Genomic DNA, 18,022 nt, shown 5'->3' on the forward strand with positions numbered 1-18,022 from the left:
CTACGGGTGGTGTGCGTTTCGCGATTTGGTGTTTGGAGTTTCTCCGCCTGAGATGGACTCGGCCAATCACATCGCCGAAGAGACTCATGGACGATCCCTCTTTCTGTGCAATCAATCTCACACCCCCACCAATCAATCGTTCACTCTCACACTCACTCATCCAACCTCTCACTGAAACTCACAATCCGTTATTGACTACATTTTCCAAGATTAGCTCATTCCGGCCTTACCTCCTCACATTGATTGGGCATTCTATTTCCTCGCCTTTTACTCGGTCTCATTTTTCCTGTCATAATCCCTGCGGAAAAGGATAGAAGTGCCCCCGCAATCATGCCGATCCCGGACTTTGCCAACGAGGCAATCTTCCCAATCTTCGAGGGCCTCCCCATCGAGGAACCCGGCGCCGCCGATCCACCCTCCTACGCCGCATCCTCGGAACCGCCCTCCTACGCGCCGCCCGCGCCGGCCCCTTCCGACCCGCCATCCTACACGGACTCCCAATCGGGCTCCGGTTCCGCCAAAGCCTCCGCATCCTCTTCGGCATCCCCATCGACGGCGGCAGTCACGAGACCATCCCCCTCCGCCCACGACGCCCGCGAAGAATGGTTCCTGATAGCACAAGTCAAACAAAACATGACCATCACCAAGCCCACGCTCGTGGTCGTCGATCGTCAGCAGACGGAGTTCGCCGTCACCTTTGAGGACCGCGGGATCGATTTGCGGCCTGTCAAGGGCGGGTGGACGATTGTTGTGCCGCGCGGGGTGAGGACTGCGCCCAAGGGCGGGAAGAGGGGGTTTGTGAGGGTGCCGGAGGGGAAGGGGACGGGGGTGAAGTATATCCCTGGCGGGCTGGAGCAGATTGGGGAGCTGGGGGCAAGGGTGAGGGAGGATGGGGGACGGTGGTTGAGGAGTTGTGCTGGGTGTGGGAAGGGGGTTGGGGAGGTTGATGGTGGGGAGGGGGGGACGTTGAAGAGTTGTACCGCTTGTGTTGTTGCGAGGTATTGTGGCAAGGTGAGTTTTGCGTTCTTGCGTGGTTTCCCACCTCTCTTACTTATGGGTTGCCGAACGCGATGTTGGGAGTGCGGATGTGCTGACGATGATTGACAATATAGGACTGCCAGAAGGAGGACTGGAAGAAGCACAAGGGGGATTGCAAGATTCTCAAGGCCATGGCGAACGCGTGGGGGATATGATGTCGTCAGACGAAAGGAGTACTAGGTATGAGTAAGGGGGCCAGAGACTATGACCCTAGTCTGGACATGTAGATCTGGGACTTCATGCACGGTAATGGAAAAGTTCGAGTACGCTGCATTGTGCGTGGGATTCATCGCGAATGGCTCCGAGTAGATGTTGGGGCTGAGAAACACGGTTGAGGAACTGCAGGAAAAGCATCGTGTTAACCAAATAAAGGGTTTGAGCGAAATTTCAGCGGTGAATAATATGATATGCCATAAGGAGTGTAATGGAAAGCATGGCTGACGCCCTTCTCTACAACGCAAGCCTAGACCAAGTCATCTCCAACAAGTATCAATAATGTGACAAGAAGGCCAAATGAGCGAAGAAGAATCGAATACGTTGCCCCCCACCCCCCGTTCCTCACCTCACTCCTTAAAAGACAGTGGCTCAGAAGTAAGCAATCCGAGCCCCAGAAACCTGCGTGTTCCACGAAACATAGTCATTATCATTTACACCAACAAGCTCAAATCCCTCCACGGTGCCAGGGGCCTTGCAATCCGTCGGCGCGGTCAAGTACGCCCCGTACGTAGCATCCCACGTGGCATACCCGCCCGAAACAACAGACAACCGCCCGATATTCACATTCCTCTGGTTCCCCGGCCCTCCGGCGCCCCAGCCGGGCGACCCAGCCGCGGGCGCGGGCTTCAGGGAGGTGAAGACGTCGAGCTTGCGGCTGCCCGAGACGCTGGAGGTGGCGGCGTCGAGGTAGAAGTAGAACTGGCACTTTTTGCCGGCGGCGGCGGGCGGGTAGGTGAAGGTCAGGAGGGCGGTGAGGTCGTTGCCTGCGTTGGAGGTGGATTTGGAGACGACGCCGGTGCCGTAGGTGGGGGAGATGGAGCCGGTGCGGGTGTTGTAGGTGTAGGTTGCTGAGGGGGTGAAGTAGGTTGATGCTTGGCGGGTTGAGAGGGGGGAGGCGAGGGCGGAGGTGAGGGTTAGGAGGAGGGCGAGGACTGTTTTGGGGAACATTTTGATGGAGGGGTAGAGTGGATTGGGGGTTGCTGTTGGATGGGGGTTGATGACTGTTGGATCTGATTGTTTGATGGTGATGATGAGAGCGGATATCCATCGAGGAAGATTGGAAGCCCTTTAAATAATTCATAGTTTCCTTTCACACGATGAGGAATCCTATGAGACCCTTCATCTTAACAGTCACTGCGGCCGACAGGTATGAGGCAAACTCGTAAGTATCGTGGCTTTCCCCCAGCTCTTCGAAATCTCACATAACGTGGCCTGGGACTCTGAATTCAGACCCCTCACAAGATGTCGCCTTACAACCTTCTCACCGACATCTTCTCGTAAACTGACACAGCCCGACTTGGCTTTCCACATCTCAGCCTTCGGGTAATGCCCCGTCAGCCCTACAGCCGGCTCTTCTAACCCCTCATCTCATAGAAACAGGCTACTTGAGCTAGTAGTCATGTAAGCTTAACTTGAGAAGCGATATAGAAATATCAACCAATTGCATGGCGTAACTCAACAAGCCTATTTCATCACACGACTTCTATTAAAAAAAGTCTCCGCGAGGCACTCACTTTGTCTATGAGAATTGGGGTATGACGAGCGTTGTGTGGAGGAGGCTTAGCTCAAGGAGCTGAAACTTCGCGACCAATCATCACAGTTTGAGTGAGAGAGAGAGAGAGGCGTCCTATCAGAGTATCGTGAGCTTGCATCGAGGGCTTGAATCGTGGTGGCTTGATGGCTGACTTGGAGGTGGTGGCACGGCTCGAGTCCGGTTTGGCTGAGTTTACATGGGAATGACCCAAGAGATATTCCATTTGAGACCTAGGGATTGGGGAACATCTCGTATCTGTAGGTTTTCTTTGAGACAGGAGTCCATGATGGAGGGTCATCGGATTGTGTTGATGGTCTGGCAAGAGTGATGGTCTCAGATGAGGCTATTTTGAGGAGTAAGCCTCGGAGGAATGCGAAAGTGCAACGTTTGAAGTTGACTGCCTCACAAACTAACGGTCCGAGAATGTATCTCAGAGAGATCTTGTTAGCCCGGTCGGCAATTGAAGAAATTGGCTAGAGAAACGCTGGCGTCTCGCTTCCAAGTTTGCTCAATCACTCTTTTCATTGCTGCGGAGAGAGAAGCCCAGCAGGGAGGAGGATCTGCTCACTGCTTCTCAAAGCTATGATGTCTACACCGCATTAGGCATTACTGTCCGGATTCGACATCGTCGAAATCTCCCTTGCAGCCCGTGGAGCGATGCCTTTAAAGTCAGAGGCATCCCTGATGCTAAGTTTGCCATCCCCGAAGCCATGCGTAACTCTAAGGGACTGCCAGGCTACCTCGTCTCTTTGTGTCATAACTGCGCTTTGTGATAACGAGGGATGCTTTTTTATAGCTACTGTCAAAGACAACAATCATGAAAGATGTGATGCGATAGACGCTTGAGTCGATTTTTAAAACCGAATGAAATAAGACTGTGGTTCCGGTGGAAAAATATCATCTTGATTCTGCACCGAGAGATCCCAAGCCACTCGTTTGGACAACTCACGGTCAACACGATGTTGGCTCTCAAGCTATCCATCTACGCCATTGTCCTGAATTGCATGGTCGCTGTAGCTGATTCCTCTAAGTCGACTATGGTCAATCCTACGCTGGCTTCTCTACTTGAAAAAGAACACTGGAACAATCTCCTTCCCCCATCGCCGACCACATACGTCTCCAAAACCCCGAGAGATGAGACCCATAAAACCCCCTTCGAGGCAGCGAAAGAAAAGAGAGAGGATGAGCCTTGCATCTCTGTTCATCTCTGTACCGAAAAGGACTGGAAAGGCGACTGTTGGTGGGCCTGTTTCCGGGACGGCCTGGAGACGTACCCAAGCTGGGACTGGGGGAGACAAGTCAAGTCTGCTCGGCCAGGCGAAGATGCCACGTGCAAGTTCTTCTTGTAAGTTTCCGACTGTCTTGAGCTTCATCTCCCATGAGTTTAAACCAAGGCTGATGTTATTTCCAGTGGCCCGGACTGTAGCATGCGAACGAAAAAGCAAGATATGGAATGGCCTGGAGGAAACTTCGAGGGCTTAGGTGATTTTGGCACAGGTTGCTTTTATTGCATGAAGAAGGGATCGAAGAAGTCCTACTCGAATTTAATATGATTCATGCCAGGTTTCACTCATACCTTGTAACAAGCACCACGGAGGCCGACGTGAAGTCTTAACAAACTCACAAGGCATGCATTCTTTCTCTCTACACAGTATCTAGTTACGTTAAGTAGACCTAGATTGATCCACCGTCTGAACCATACGCATTCAGCCAATGTGAGTAGACACAATGTGTTTTACGCTGAGGCCCCCTGATCCCCAGTCTTCAACTTCTTTTGCTGCTCCTCGTGCCTCGCCACGATGGAATTACCGTCTTTTTGCAGGATATCATAGGCATCATCCGTTGAGTCTATGCCGCGCAAGTAAACACGCGCAAGTCAGAAATCCGGTTGAGGAGACACAATAACACGGGCGATGACTTACCACGGACGTCGATGTTGAAGTGCGCAATTCTCACAGAGATCTCGGCGTCATCCAGGTCCATGATTCTGGCACAAGATTCAGACCTAAAGACGCTTCCGTCTGCAAGAAGAAGCACTCTGCGGTCCGGCCAGGTGTCTGACCTTTTTGTGGATTCAACAAGGAACAATCGACCGGTGTCACTGTCCGGATACTCTACATTGCGGAAGCCGCGGTCGTCGTCTTTGAAGTCTCGATAGCCTCGGGGGTTATCGGCAAACTCAAAGGTCAAGCACAGGCGTGCGTCATGCCTGAGCGGTTTGAAAGATGATTGTCTAGGAATGGTGCTCTTGGTCGAGTTGGGCCGGAGAACCTCTCGAATCCTCCATATGAATTGCTCCGAAGTCGTGATGCAGGGAACAAAGATCCCTGCCGAAGTCCGGAGGACGGAGAGAAACCACGGGGTTTGCGAATCCCCCCCAGAGCGAATGGTGACCATAGAGCCGTCGACGAGTTGCGTTAGGCCTTGACAAGCTGCTCTCGCGTCCAAAATTGGAGCTATGGTCCATATGCCATCTTCGTCTTTCCATGTATGGTCATAGGGTTCAACTCGAGGTCCCTGGAATCTTACAAGGGTATTCATCTTAGTAAATGACTCAAAAGCAACATGTGTTACGGCACATTACTTCTCTGGCATATTCCTTCGCTCGGTCGTCGATGTGGGTGTAATGAGGGTGTGGATGTTATGACGAAGATAGTGCGTCCTGTCCTCGTTTGTAGATCTTCTCTTGAACCGAAACTGCGCAATGATCTTGGTAGACTTTGGGATGTCGATGAATTTCGTGACGGGAACCTGAGATGCCTCAGCGAACACTTTGGCAGCATCATCGCATCGAGGCTCTCCGCATTCCGCCAACGACTCGAGAATCGGCTTCATATCCGCTCTCTGCGATGAATTAGCCTTGTAGAAGATGAATCGGATGCTACTAAGGGAAAGACTTCGTACCCCAATAACTCTCCAGTTGTTGTGGTCTCCAACGGTTGCGCACCACTGTGCAGGACTGTAGCAACGTTAGATTTGTGATGGGGCGTTCAAGGGCAGGGTCCCGTACTTCGAAGCTAGAATGGTATTCCCGCCTACAGCCTCGAATACAACACTGTCGCTGTTATCCCTGTAGCTACGGTTCGCGTTTTGGTTGGCACCTGAGGTGTTTTCCCTCTTCGAGTCTGCCCCAATGACAACTTCCACTGGCTGTAGTACGTTGTCAGTCTCCAATAGTATTTGGCATAAAAATAATCGCACAAGGAATGTTTACCGAGGATATTGACATTCCGATGGCCCGCTTGAAATCACATCTCTGCTTTTCCTCCTCAACCGTTTCATTCCCAATCAGAGTCTTTGTCGAAAGCAACATTCCCCCAAGAACCACCTGATGACAGAAGAATTTTCCTGTGGGGAGTCAGTTAGACTGTGTAAGAGAAGGAGTCATTGGGCCCTAACACACCGAATCTTTCGTGGAATTTGCGGATGTCTGTTGCGTCTGCTTGCTTTTTGATCTTTTCAATGTTCTCTATGAATTCTTTGGTCGGAACGAGGTCATCTGCGTTAAGGAACAGAGTGACCCGGGGAAGCTTGGAAGTTGTGAGCAATGCGTAACTACTTCACAAGAACTTGTTGCTCACCTTGTATTTACCAATATTTTCCTTGGTAGATGATTTGTTCTCCGCCGACTGCGCACTCTGGGACTCAGTGGAAGACGTAGCGGCTACGCTAACACCAATTCCCGCGTAGCCAATGGCCATCTTGCTGTCTATGGAAGACTTTTCAAAATTGTTGCGAACCAGTGAATTACGAATATCGGTCTCGGCGGTGACAACGTCAATTTGGGTGCCGTCAGTCACGCCGTAGTTGGGAATGGCGTCTCCGGCAGCGGCTCCTTCCGTACTATCTAGTTCTAGATTCAGACCTGGCCGAAGACGGAATGCTGGAAAGTCGTCAGCAGAAGCTAGAAAAGTCGAAAATCACGGACAAACCTGGCTTTGGTGCCATCTTGGCTTCGTTATTCGCTCGGTCAATGTACCAGCCATGCATGACTTGACAGTTCTTGATGACCCGCCTCCACTGTATCTCATCTAACGATGACGGAGAGATACTAGACGTTGCGGTCAGAAACATTAATCAAGTTCGGAGTCGAGGCAGTCAATTCAAAGAGAAGCACTTAGGTCTTACTTGGAGTTCTACAAAATTGAATAGCTGTTAGTCAACTAGTTTTCGGACGTACTCAAAGAATTCCGTACCTCGACTTTCTGGGCCTGTTGATTGCCACCTGAAGCTGCCAATGCTAGCTTCGACTTGTCTTCGTCAATGAGAGATGATGAGGCGTCTTTGAACCTTAGTTTGATCGATGGTACACTATTCTCGTAAGGACAGGTCTCGTCCTTGAAGATTATTGTCAGTACAAGAAATTCGAAAGTAGTTGACACGGGCTTACTAGGAGATTGACGTAGTCTTCGAACGCCGTCGTGTCACAGAGAGGAGTTTCATCGGGCAGACAGAATTGGTGTTTGGTGGCGAGCCTCGACCTTGAATGGGGCGTTAGACATGGGCATTCGAAGTGAACAAAGGAGAGAACAGCTTGCATTGCGGTAATTTTGTCTCTCAAGTCCCCGAGTATCTGAGAGCTTAGACTGCCTATACCAAGGATGCCGCTGCATGGATCCATGTCCTCTGGGGGCGACGTCATTACTCTGAGGGATTGAATAACTTGAGATTTCTCTCTTCTCATCTGTAAAACCTTGATGACAAAATTCCCAGATCTGTACACATCCTGGATAGTCTGTTCGTCGTGATCCTTCTTCAGACCATAGTAAATTCTGACATTCAACTCGGGATCGTTCTTCAGTTTCGATACCTGGTACACGTACTCCAAGAGAGTGAGATCATAGTCAAGAAGCTTAGAGGAAGGGGAGCTCCAGATGTCAAACTGCTTGGCCAGACCAATGGAAATCATGCCCTCTTTGATTGTGGCCATGGAAACATCGTCCATTCCAGCGTTGGCGTCGATGCCGCATTTCTTCAACAGTACGGCAAGACCAATGGTTCCCACACAGCTACCCGAAAGTGGGACAGGCACTGCACTGATGCTTTTGTCAGTAGTTGACGCTGGAATCAGTTTATCGATCCGTTGAAAGGTGACAATTGTGCCCAAGTCAGGCCGTCTTCCCGTCGCGTCGTTCAAGGTTCTGGCACCCGCTGAAGACGGGGGGCTAATGTATGCGTCTTCCATGTCAAGCAAGCGCAACGAAGATTTTGAAAGCAAGTTGTGGAATAAGAATGGTGCTGCGAGCCCATGGTAAAGTCCCAGTCTCTATTTTGTAGTAATGTATGTACCAAAGAAATAGCCGTAAGCCAGCACCCCCGCCATCCGGACACTGATTATCTTGTCCTTGTTCGCGTGCGTATCTGCCGGAACCACGAGTAATTTATACCGGAAACGGCCTGGAGAAGACTTCGGTAATCGTTTGTCTCACTACTGTTCAGCCGCATAGTGAAAAATGGTCTGGCTTCTTGGCGTACTCGGTTCAGCTAGACGAATGCAGGCAGCAATTTGTCTTACCCCGGACTTTTTTCTTTCCTCAGCCAGACCAGTGTAACGTGAGAGATTCAAAGAAAGCATGGAAGGCATGAGAGAATCTATATAGTTCTGTCTCGAAGGTCAAGCAATGGCTCATTCCTCAATTGCAAGAGCATTCTAGATTGGTCTTTGAAGTGGAACACTCGAATTCATCATGGCCGTCGCACCCCCAACAACCTCGCAAAACCCTTTGCAGCTCGAGCTACAGGCTTTGCAGGCAAAGCATCCTCAGTACCACGTTGTGATTTGGGCTACAGATGGTGGATCTGCCAGTCTTCTGCCAGGAGCGCGATGGATTAAACGAGATACCTTATCCATTTCAACCAATAGACGAAACTCCTGGAACTTTACCTACGGTACACATCTCTACGACTACTATGTCATCATTGAAGGAAAGTTTGAATATCATAACGAGAAAATGAAAGCAACCGAGTGAGCCTACAGTACCCGAGTTGAAAGCCCCGGTGACTCCAGCTGAACGTCAATAGTTATTCGAGTTTCGTGGCCTCAACTGCTGGCTTCGACTTTGGGACGAAGCAAAGCGTCATGAGACCCAAGTATGTACAATGTTCTCGAATTTTGGCATCGCTTGAACTAGCCTAATGTGCTTCAGACCCGAATTTCAAGCCGATTCTTGGATGAAGCATCTGTCTGACGACCTGTGCTTGAAAGATTTGACACTGCCTGGAACTCGTTGCAGCAGCGCCTCAATCTATTGGATCAACGATGTCGGGAACCTCGAAGTTGAGCCAGAGATCAGCGACAAGGGGCTAAAAACACGGGTTCTCGACATGAGTAAGTGTCACAGGGACAGTATCCGAGCTCAGCTGAAAAGCGGCATCCGCTTGCTGGACCTACGCTGCGACGAAGAACGCAGGCTACGACACGGGCCGCTGGTTCTTGATAAGCAACTCGATGACGTTCTCGATGATGTCAAGAATTTCTTGGAAGATAATGATCGGGAGGTTGTCATGGTCATGCTCAGTTTCTCGTCTGCTTCCGCGGTGTATGAGGCCGGAAAGCCCTGGTCCGAGGGCTACAGAATCGAGTACGACGAGGTGCCAGATCACTTCAACCGAGAGTTCAAGAAGGATATGAAAAAAGATAAGGACTTGTATACGGGAAAGAAATGGCCTCGACTTGGGGAAGTTCGCGGCAAGGTTGTCATCTGTCGCGGGTGGGATGTGGACGCCGAACAAGACCAATGGGGATTGCACTGTCGGCTGCCAAAATGGGAAGCTGCCCATGGTTTTACGTCAAATATCAAAGCCTCTGCTCTTGCAGCTCACAGATGGAACGAGCTGGTGGGAGACTTTGGGAAACAAGACGCCCCCAAGTCAATCGTGCTGGCGGCTTGTCTGCATCATGACCCGGCGGACGAAGAAAGTTGGATTCCCCCTTTGCAGACCGCACCCATACTTCAGAGGAAGGCGGAGGAATACATCAGAAAGAGCACGAAGAAGACGAAGCATTTGTGGATCTACGGGGACGAAATGAAGAAGAAAACAAACATGGCTATCGCGAAGTTGAACTTTTTGGGATCCGACGATGTAGACTTCACTCGACCACCACCGATGACGGTCAAGTCGGCACCCGTACTACTGGTGGCTATACATTGATGTTTGTCACTAATCTGACTTAGATAAGGGGGCTTGGGTTTACTTGATCAATCATCATGATTTTAATAATACATGTAGTCTCGCAGAATTGTTATGTTCCATCGATGCCCTCCAATACGCAACATGTTTCCGAGAACTCATTAAGCCAGACACGGAAAGAGAGATCAAAATTTCACAGAAACAGATAGGTACTCTGGCTCCCGGCAGTCGTTAAACGGCGTCTCCGGTACGGGACCGGACCGATCCCGCCGCCGTGGACACAGTTAGCAGGAACTACACTCCCAAAGGCCACGTGAAAGCAGACATCTTGTTGATGCTTGAGAAATGCGCCGCAAAATGTCGTGGGCCGCTTGCGGTATAACTCCATCTACCGACGACGGGGCTGACCAATTCCCGTGGCACCATTAGGCGTTCCGTGGCGCTTCACGATCTAATACTGAGGCACGGCACAGCGATCTTTTTAAGCTAGCCAGAACCGAATGGGATTGCGAACGGGGTTTGGTTAGATGAATGTTTTCGGTGCGTGAATGGGATCAATTTCCCACACAATGACTTGGCATGCTTCGCACCAAGGTTTGAATCAGTGGAGTTGGGATCGACAAGCCAACTGGCCTGGAGCTTTCATGATAGTTGACAGCTAACCGCTGGACCCAGTGAAAGAAAAAGTGAAAACAAATCTAGAACCACTTCAACTTGAAATCTCTATACCAAGTTTATGTACCGTACTGTCGATCATTTGTTCGAGGCCTTTTAAGTCCGTGTCATTTGCTCTGTCTGCTACCTGAGCTAATCGCGTGCCACGGTAAATGTTGGCCTAGCTCCATTGAATCACTGGCTTGATGACCTTCGAGAGTTTCGTTAGTTGAAGGAAGAATGGGGGGAATACTTAAACAACTTACCTTTCCGGCAGCCATTTCTTGTATGGCATGGTTCAACTGTGATGCTGGGTAAAACCCGGCCAACCTGTCGATGGGGAATCTGCCTTCTTGGTGCATGGAGATAAGTCGAGGAATGAACTCGGCTGGAACTGCGTCTCCCTCAATGATGCCAACATATCTCTTGTTGCCAATCAGGAACTCTTGCGGGTCGAGCTTAATTGCGGTTCCTGGAGGCGGTACCCCGACCTGAACGGCTAAACCCAATGGGCCAATGCATGCAATCATGTCTTCAATGACCTTTAAGGTTCCAGTGCATTCTATAGCGAAATTTGGACCCCCGTTGCTCATCTTCTTGATTTCTTGTACAATATCGCTGCTTTCTCTCGAGTTGATGGTGTGGGTGGCTCCGAGCTCCTTTGCAAGCTCGAGGCGTTCGGGCACGATATCGACCGCAATGATCTGCCCGGTTTCGAGGTAGCGTGCCGCCATCAATGCCGCCAGACCCACACTTCCGAGTCCGAAAATGATAATGGAGTCTTCTTTGCCTGGCTTGACGACGTTCATGACCGTTCCGGCGCCGGTCTGGAGTCCGCATCCGAGTGGGGCATATACACCCATGTGTTCGACTGCCGACGGCGGACACCTCACTACTGATCTCTCGTTGACGACGGACATCTTGCAGAACGAGGACTGCCCGAAAAATTGACTGCGGACAGCACGGCCATCCGAAGCTAGCCGAGCTGGCGTGCTGCGGTCGCCCACGCGCACCGAGTTGATGTTGATCATTGAGGAGTCTGGGCAGAGCGCAGAGTGGCCGCTCGTGCATGTCTTGCATGACCCGCAGTGATTGAAGGACAGGAGGACTGCATCGCCAATGGCGAGGTCTTTGATTTGGACGTCTCTTCCGATATCACGGACTACACCAGCTCCTTCGTGACCGAAAATTGCTGGAAACTCAACAAAGGGGAGGCCGCCCTGCTGTGTGACTATATCGGTGTGGCCTGTAATGCTGTCAATGACTGTTACATGAGGTGGTTATCAGGTTACTATCGAAATTGACATACACACTCCGCTGTACTTCATCTCAACAAGAACTTCATTTGGACGAATCTCGTCAAGAATAATTGGGACCAGCTCGAAATCAGCGTTCACTTGATCCACCACATATGCTTCAGTCTCGATGTTTTTCAGCCCAAGCAAACTTGTCTTTTCGCCAGTAGATGCTTTGTCTTCTACGTGTTCGACATGTTCGACATGCTCGGTCGACGTCTTCAGACCTTGAGTCATGCCTGGGTTTACCCCCAGCGCAGGTGCTTGCGAAATAGTAGCCATCGTACTTGGTGAATGGGATTAAAGAATTGGCGAGAGCCTGAGTGTAAAACAACTTGATCTATAGTCGAGGAATAAGTCGGACTCGGTACTTAAGCAGGTTCCGAACAGGGCCTGCGGGACCATACGCCCGCAAGAAGGGGGATTAACATCTGCCGTATTCTCTTCCCTCCCAAAACCTGATGCCGAACACACCTCGGACAGAGTTCAGCTAAGGAGCACCCTGCAGACCGGATGGCCCGCGCAGATGTATATTGGCGGGACGGTTGTTGTAGTCGGGACTTATAAACAGGGCACTCCCCGAACTGGAGCCGCTTATCTTTTCAAATGCCTAGGACAATGCGGGGTATATGGGGGTTGGAGTTAGTCGTGTGGGGAGACGGGGTGTCGTGAAGTCAGTGGATGTGGTTTCGTTGGCAGGGGAGATGAAACTTTGGAGATCATGGGATGAGACCCACGATTTTCTTTGGAGACTGAGTGAGGCAGCGCAAAACCTTTCTAGAACGCGCGTGTGTTAGGACGAACAGCAATTCCCTGCACGCCCGTCCCGTCCGGAAGCTGGGTTCGGAAGTGACAACGAGAGTGGGTTTCGGAAACCTGACTCGTTGAGTTTGACACATGCATCTTGGTTGCTGCAATGATACTATGGATAGAGTCTTGGGGATCTTGCTCTTGAATACTATTTTAATTTCCTAGTATATCCAAACTTGTTCACTAGAGCTCTGTAGCCGGCTATACTAGCACCAGAAATCTCTACTGCCTCGGTCTGAACGTCAGTTAAGTCTTGGTACTCTCTAATGTATCAATGCTTAAAGTCCAAAAGAAACACAGCTCAACCAACTCAGATCCGTGAAGTCTATTTTCTCTGTAAGTGGTCGGAAGTATGAAAATTCTGATAGCCACGCAACTTAGACACGACGATTGTCTCATGATCCAGGGTATTGTCCAGTCACCATTTCTGCTGCTTAAAGAAAGTGCTCACAGAAACCCCATTCCCAGGCGTCAAGGAACCGGTGCATGACGGCCCCCGAAAATTTTGTGGCGATACCACTACACAATGCGGCAAGATGATTCGAAAAGAGCGAGCCAACAGACAAGTGAACATAACTGACATTACAATTTGTGAGGTCCAATATGAAATGTTGCACTTGAAATTCGCTGCTGAAATTCGTACCATAAATACCTTGGACGATCCCTCATGAGAGACTGAGCGAACCAATGTCTATCAAAGATGGAAGGGGCGCCGAACAGTCGCACGCTGCACAAACGAGATCCAAGTACGACAACGTGCACCTATCGAATCGCCCGTCACATTACTGATGTTAGCTGGCTCGAAAAAGAAAGACTGAACGTATACAGAATGAGTTGTATAACCGAGCTGTGAAGCACTTCGCCGGACCGTGCCGTGGCGGCACACGGAATTCGTTGCCCGGCGCACTAACCCCCGCACCTCCCCGCCTCCTTATGATGCAATGAACTTGTTGGTGGTCTCAGTATAAAAGCTGTTTGCTGTACAACCTCTACGGTTATTCAAGTGAGGGGTTATAATCGTGACGTATTACAAAATAATTTGTATTCAGCAAAGCCAACTAACGATCTTGACAAATTGCAACAGGAATTGTATCGACATTTGAACCTTGGCGCGAAAGAAGCAGCCAATATGAGGAACAGCAACACAGGATCGAGACTAGCTGGCAAGGTCGTCATCATCACCGGTAAGAAAGCACTTGCTACAGATCACAGTGCCGGGCTTTCTGACAATCTCCAGGCGGAGGACATGGCTTTGGTGAGGGCATTGCCAATAAATTCGCCCAAGAAGGAGCCAAAGTCCTCATTACCGACATCAACGAGAGCGATGGGCAAAGAGTAGCGGAAAGCGCGCCCGATTCGATTTCGTTCCTCAAGGCAGACGTCACAAGTGCCGAGGACTGGGAAAAATTGATGGATGCTGCACAGTCGCGCTACGGACGAATCGATTGTCTCGTGAACAACGCCGGGACGACTTACAGAAACAAGGTAGGAAGGGCTCATTGTCTTTCTAGGAACCCAGCTGTGACTCATGAAGAATAATAAGCTGACTACTTTCTGACCACAGCCCACAGTTGAGGTGACGGAGAGCGAATTCGACAGGGTCTTCAACGTCAACGTGAAGGGCATCTTCCTCGGAACTGCGGCGTTCATGCCTAGAGTCATCAAGCAAGGGGAAGGAGGCGTGATGCTGAACATCTCCTCGATCGGAGCTCTGCGTCCCCGGCCAGGTCTTGTGTGGTACAATGCCTCCAAGGGAGCTGTCTGCAATGTAAGCAGAATGCGATTGATTTGAGTGAAAGGCGCTTAGCTAATGTCACTCCAGGCAACCAAGGGATTGGCGGCTGAGTATGGTGCCCATAAGATTCGCGTGAATTCAATCTGCCCGCTTTTGACTGGCACTGGCTTGTAAGCTAGTTTCCTCTAAGCCGTTGTCTGCAAATTTGCTGACAATCATAGATTCGAATCCTTCATTGGTATGAAGGACACGCCGGAAAATCGAGAAAATTTCATTGGCAACGTTCCTTTGGGGCGATTGGGTGAGATTGAAGATGTGGTAGATGCCTCTGTATTCTTGGCTTCGGACGAGAGCAAGTTTATCACTGGCGTCAACTTGGAAGTCGATGGTGGTAGAGCTATCTAAGGTAACTACACATGAGTTCTCACAGAAACTGTAATACAGACAGGCGGGCCGTAATGCTGAAGCATCCAAGAGCACGGAGTCACCGGCATGTAACCCAGGTAGCTAACTCAAATGATTCTAATACGGCGCTCTGCGCTTGAGTTGTAGAGCAGGGCATAACTCTGAACCTTTTCAGCATACTCTGGAGTCGTCAAATCCGGGTAAATGTGTCCCAATGGCCTAACCATCGGGAGTTGACTGTTCGCCCGATCCCAGCTTGGGTTCTTCTTGCGCAAGACGCAGAAACCTATTCGTCTGAATTCTGACCCTCCCAGCACGCACTTCAGTACCAGACAGCCCCTGTCTGACCCCGATTCCGAGATTGCTTCCACGATGGGCGCGCAAAACACTTCATCTCCCATCTGCAGATCATCGTCATCCAAGCTGCAGTCGGCTAGACATATGTGAACATCTGTACCATCCTCGACATAATCCAATGTCCAGGCTACATCGCCTACGGTACTGAAACTTTCATCTCCCTGTGACTTGGTGCCGATCCTCGCAGAAATGAGCAGCACACCGAGGTCGATGGAGCCCCCTACCACCTCACCAAATGCATCGTCCGTTTTTAGCTGGCACATGGCTTCGTGTACAGTGCACACCGGCCGAGATGTAGCGCCGTCTTCATACATGATGGGGTTGGTAGAAAGAGATTCTCGTGGCCACCAGAAGCGGCACTGCGCGTCGTTTACAATGTCGAGCGAAGCCCAGGACCAGGAAGGAGCACGGGGTGTTCGAGGTCTTCTACCTATTCCAAGTTTCATTAGGTACGTGCCGGCTTGGGCAGTGTTGTACCAACACAGGCAATGGGGAAGAGACGCTTTCCAGAGGCCCGCCAGGTACGTATCGCGTGCCAGTTGGTGGTAGAGCTGTGCTGACCCAGAGAGAGCAGGTAGTTTGTCCTCTTCATTTGCCAGGCGTCTCATTGTGTACTGTCGCAGTATGCCCGCCCATCACTCTTCAGCATCTGCAGGATTCTGAGGTGGCATTAAGCGTAGAGCTAATTCCTCGCGCCGATGAGCAGCTCCAGTATTATGTTGACATTCGCAGAGGTAGCCTTCGTTGCATTTCCAAGAGATATCGAAAGGCCCAAATTCTAGAACTCAAGAAGGGAGAAGATACTCCTGGAATGTCCAGCCTCTTGTCTCCAGATCTGTCGGTGATGTGAAGTGCGATGTCGTTTCTCTGATGCGTAGAATCGACTTGTTGCCATTGACATCTCTGACCTTGATTTGATGACTCCCGTAAAGCTTGGGTGAGAAAATGCCGCTGGCTATACTTGTTGACACGCTCCCATAGATGGTAAAGTAAGAGCTCTGATAGATGCGCGCCATGGCCGAGTTCTCGGCTGCAAAATCCATACTCGTTACCCGCTTTTTCTCGTCCGACATGCCAGGAAAGTCTTGCAAGATGCATAGCGTATCGATCCACAGATAGTCCACGTGTAGACGCCGACAGATAACGATATCATCTTGAAATATCTTTGGAATGTTGCTCCATTTGATTCCTTCCATATGGTTGTGGATGTTGTCTGTCGTGCTTATCAATCGTGCAATATTTGCGTCGCCCCAACGGTGGCTGAGGCAGACGTATGGCCATTGAAAGTCACTAGCCTCAGCAGTCTCGATGAGTCGGACTCGGTTGCCGTGAAGATTGAGCAGCCTACGTAGTTGAAACGAGCCACGAGACTTTCCGCAATCGTGGTGGTCCAGACACTGCCGAAGCCATTGTTGTTGTTGTTGTTGTTGTTGTTGTTGTTGTTGTTGTTGTTGTTGTTGTTGTTGTTGTTGTTGTTGTTGTTGTTGTTGTTGTTGTTGTATTTTAACGCCGTAGCGGCAAGGGCGCAGCCGCCCTTGCGGCAGACCTCCCGAAGGGTATATGGCGTGGAGGGCCGTAGGCCTATAGCTATCACTAGATACAGTCCAGCTCGTCCTCCAAATCGTGCCCAAAGGCAACTATGTGTTTAACCTGTCTCTGGGTGCCGCTGGCTTGCCCGAGACAGTGCTATGGTCGTCCCTAGAACGCAATTCCGCCAGTATCTCCTATCCTTCGACCCAGAGCCCGCAGGCTTCTGGTTTACACAACGTTCCAGTAACCGTCCGGAGTATATCGTAATAGGTAATACCGCCACAAGGGAAACCACAAGGGGCAAAACCTCGTAAGACTAGGTTGTAGGGCTTGCTGTTAGGTTCTGTAACGAGCATAGCTGTATATAGCCGCGGCTATACATCGCTACCCAATGGTCGTTTCGTCTCTTCGAGGGAGTCTTCGATCGTTTAAGGGGCAAAGGTGCTGAGAGAGCGAAGTCGAAAAGTCGGTCGGTGATGTTCAATTTGGGCCCGGAAGCGCCACGCGCCGGGAAAGAAAGTCGCCCGTCTCCTTCGGGAGGCTAGATGGAACCTCTGTTCCCTGCCCTACCAGGAAGACTTCGTCTAGCCTGCGGAAGGCGAATTCGAGTCGACGGCGGCTGAAGCCATTGTTGAGCCCTCGCAAAGCTCCTATCGGAGTCTGTCGACGGGCCAAATCGGGTCTCTTTGGGAAATCCGAACTTTTCATACCCATTAATCCAAACTCTGAAGTCAGACTGTTCTTCGGGGTCTACAAAGAGAGAGACTCTAACACGGCTTCCTTTGATGAACAGATCCATGCTCTCCTCGGTATTCGCTGTTATGAGGCCCATGCTTCCTATGACCACTTCGTCAAGGACTTGATCTCTTTCTGTCTCATTTCGTGCTCCGTGGAACAATGAAGAAAGATGCCCATCAACAACCGCCTCGACCACGTGTTTAAAAAAAATGCCGCAGAGGTCGCACAAGTTTCTGGCAGAATGTCTGATATGTGCGTATGTAACTTCTTTATGCCATTTGCGTCTTTTCTCACAGGCACACAAAAGATCCCATTTAGTCACACCAGGGGGCGGCTCATTCACTTTAATTTTGTGATGGAACATCTCCTGAGCAATGCAACTTCGATAGGCTGTGGTCGCTTGAAAGGTTTCGGATAATATCATAATCTGGTGTTGACTTTGCCTACTGAGAGCACCCTGTAGAATCATAACCCAGGTGAATCGCCGGAATCAGGCAGAAATGAAGCTGATAATCTGCCCCGTGAAAATCTGCCCAACTGCCTAGCTGGAAAGAGGGGTTGAAAGTGAAACCCAGCGCG

The 18,022-nt window shown here is 50.4% G+C and overlaps 8 protein-coding genes across 8 annotated transcripts; 3 read left to right on the plus strand and 5 right to left on the minus strand.

Moving 5' to 3' along the window:
• Positions 1 to 8: 8 nt before the first annotated feature.
• BDP81DRAFT_494247 (uncharacterized protein) lies at positions 9 to 1,464 on the plus strand. Its single transcript, XM_060595379.1, has 2 exons — positions 9 to 1,011; positions 1,113 to 1,464. Exons 1-2 carry the CDS (start codon positions 331 to 333, stop codon positions 1,191 to 1,193), a joined length of 762 nt encoding a protein of 253 aa, XP_060442526.1. The 5' UTR covers positions 9 to 330; the 3' UTR covers positions 1,194 to 1,464.
• Positions 1,465 to 1,623: 159 nt separating this feature from the next.
• Positions 1,624 to 2,202, minus strand: BDP81DRAFT_451873 (uncharacterized protein; the record flags this gene model as incomplete). The annotated part of the gene is made up of 1 exon (XM_060592686.1): positions 1,624 to 2,202. The coding sequence occupies one exon, from the start codon at positions 2,200 to 2,202 to the stop codon at positions 1,624 to 1,626; it is 579 nt and encodes a 192-aa protein (XP_060442527.1).
• A 2,321-nt stretch (positions 2,203 to 4,523) lies between these two features.
• BDP81DRAFT_379200 (uncharacterized protein) lies at positions 4,524 to 5,555 on the minus strand (the record flags this gene model as incomplete). The annotated part of the gene is made up of 3 exons (XM_060586811.1): positions 5,373 to 5,555; positions 4,711 to 5,312; positions 4,524 to 4,636 (listed from the first exon to the last, which is right to left on the minus strand). The coding sequence occupies exons 1-3, from the start codon at positions 5,381 to 5,383 to the stop codon at positions 4,524 to 4,526; spliced, it is 726 nt and encodes a 241-aa protein (XP_060442528.1). The 5' UTR covers positions 5,384 to 5,555.
• Positions 5,369 to 7,733, minus strand: BDP81DRAFT_396647 (uncharacterized protein; the record flags this gene model as incomplete). The annotated part of the gene is made up of 11 exons (XM_060588215.1): positions 5,369 to 5,632; positions 5,693 to 5,747; positions 5,799 to 5,938; positions 6,003 to 6,136; positions 6,192 to 6,318; positions 6,370 to 6,671; positions 6,721 to 6,839; positions 6,917 to 6,924; positions 6,985 to 7,125; positions 7,179 to 7,269; positions 7,510 to 7,733. The coding sequence occupies 11 exons, from the start codon at positions 7,731 to 7,733 to the stop codon at positions 5,369 to 5,371; spliced, it is 1,605 nt and encodes a 534-aa protein (XP_060442529.1).
• A 742-nt stretch (positions 7,734 to 8,475) lies between these two features.
• On the plus strand, positions 8,476 to 9,940 carry BDP81DRAFT_396648 (PLC-like phosphodiesterase; the record flags this gene model as incomplete). The annotated part of the gene is made up of 3 exons (XM_060588216.1): positions 8,476 to 8,753; positions 8,810 to 8,878; positions 8,935 to 9,940. The coding sequence occupies 3 exons, from the start codon at positions 8,476 to 8,478 to the stop codon at positions 9,938 to 9,940; spliced, it is 1,353 nt and encodes a 450-aa protein (XP_060442530.1).
• An 814-nt stretch (positions 9,941 to 10,754) lies between these two features.
• On the minus strand, positions 10,755 to 12,105 carry BDP81DRAFT_325261 (AreB protein; the record flags this gene model as incomplete). The annotated part of the gene is made up of 3 exons (XM_060584958.1): positions 10,755 to 10,784; positions 10,840 to 11,819; positions 11,883 to 12,105. The coding sequence occupies 3 exons, from the start codon at positions 12,103 to 12,105 to the stop codon at positions 10,755 to 10,757; spliced, it is 1,233 nt and encodes a 410-aa protein (XP_060442531.1).
• Positions 12,106 to 13,641: 1,536 nt separating this feature from the next.
• Positions 13,642 to 14,872, plus strand: BDP81DRAFT_63273 (oxidoreductase). The gene is made up of 5 exons (XM_060596083.1): positions 13,642 to 13,862; positions 13,916 to 14,163; positions 14,243 to 14,446; positions 14,501 to 14,583; positions 14,635 to 14,872. The coding sequence occupies exons 1-5, from the start codon at positions 13,808 to 13,810 to the stop codon at positions 14,816 to 14,818; spliced, it is 774 nt and encodes a 257-aa protein (XP_060442532.1). The 5' UTR covers positions 13,642 to 13,807; the 3' UTR covers positions 14,819 to 14,872.
• Positions 14,873 to 15,864: 992 nt separating this feature from the next.
• Positions 15,865 to 17,537, minus strand: BDP81DRAFT_494264 (uncharacterized protein; the record flags this gene model as incomplete). The annotated part of the gene is made up of 2 exons (XM_060595380.1): positions 15,865 to 16,756; positions 17,416 to 17,537. 2 exons carry the CDS (start codon positions 17,535 to 17,537, stop codon positions 15,961 to 15,963), a joined length of 918 nt encoding a protein of 305 aa, XP_060442533.1. The 3' UTR covers positions 15,865 to 15,960.
• Positions 17,538 to 18,022: the final 485 nt, after the last annotated feature.

Source organism: Colletotrichum phormii (assembly GCF_030913505.1).
Source record: "Colletotrichum phormii strain CBS 102054 chromosome Unknown BDP81scaffold_16, whole genome shotgun sequence".
In the NCBI taxonomy this organism is placed as follows: Eukaryota; Fungi; Ascomycota; class Sordariomycetes; order Glomerellales; family Glomerellaceae; genus Colletotrichum; species Colletotrichum phormii.

What these genes read in the sequence shown, in the direction of transcription:
- BDP81DRAFT_494247 (XM_060595379.1), top strand. Translation starts at nt 331, where the DNA reads ATGCCGATCCCGGACTTTGCCAACGAGGCAATCTTCCCAATCTTCGAG. An exon ending in TTGCGAGGTATTGTGGCAAG is followed by an intron (nt 1,012 to 1,112) that starts GTGAGTTTTGCG and finishes TTGACAATATAG; the next exon opens with GACTGCCAGAAGGAGGACTG.
- BDP81DRAFT_63273 (XM_060596083.1), top strand. Translation starts at nt 13,808, where the DNA reads ATGAGGAACAGCAACACAGGATCGAGACTAGCTGGCAAGGTCGTCATC. An exon ending in CCAAGGGAGCTGTCTGCAAT is followed by an intron (nt 14,447 to 14,500) that starts GTAAGCAGAATG and finishes ATGTCACTCCAG; the next exon opens with GCAACCAAGGGATTGGCGGC. An exon ending in CTTTTGACTGGCACTGGCTT is followed by an intron (nt 14,584 to 14,634) that starts GTAAGCTAGTTT and finishes TGACAATCATAG; the next exon opens with ATTCGAATCCTTCATTGGTA.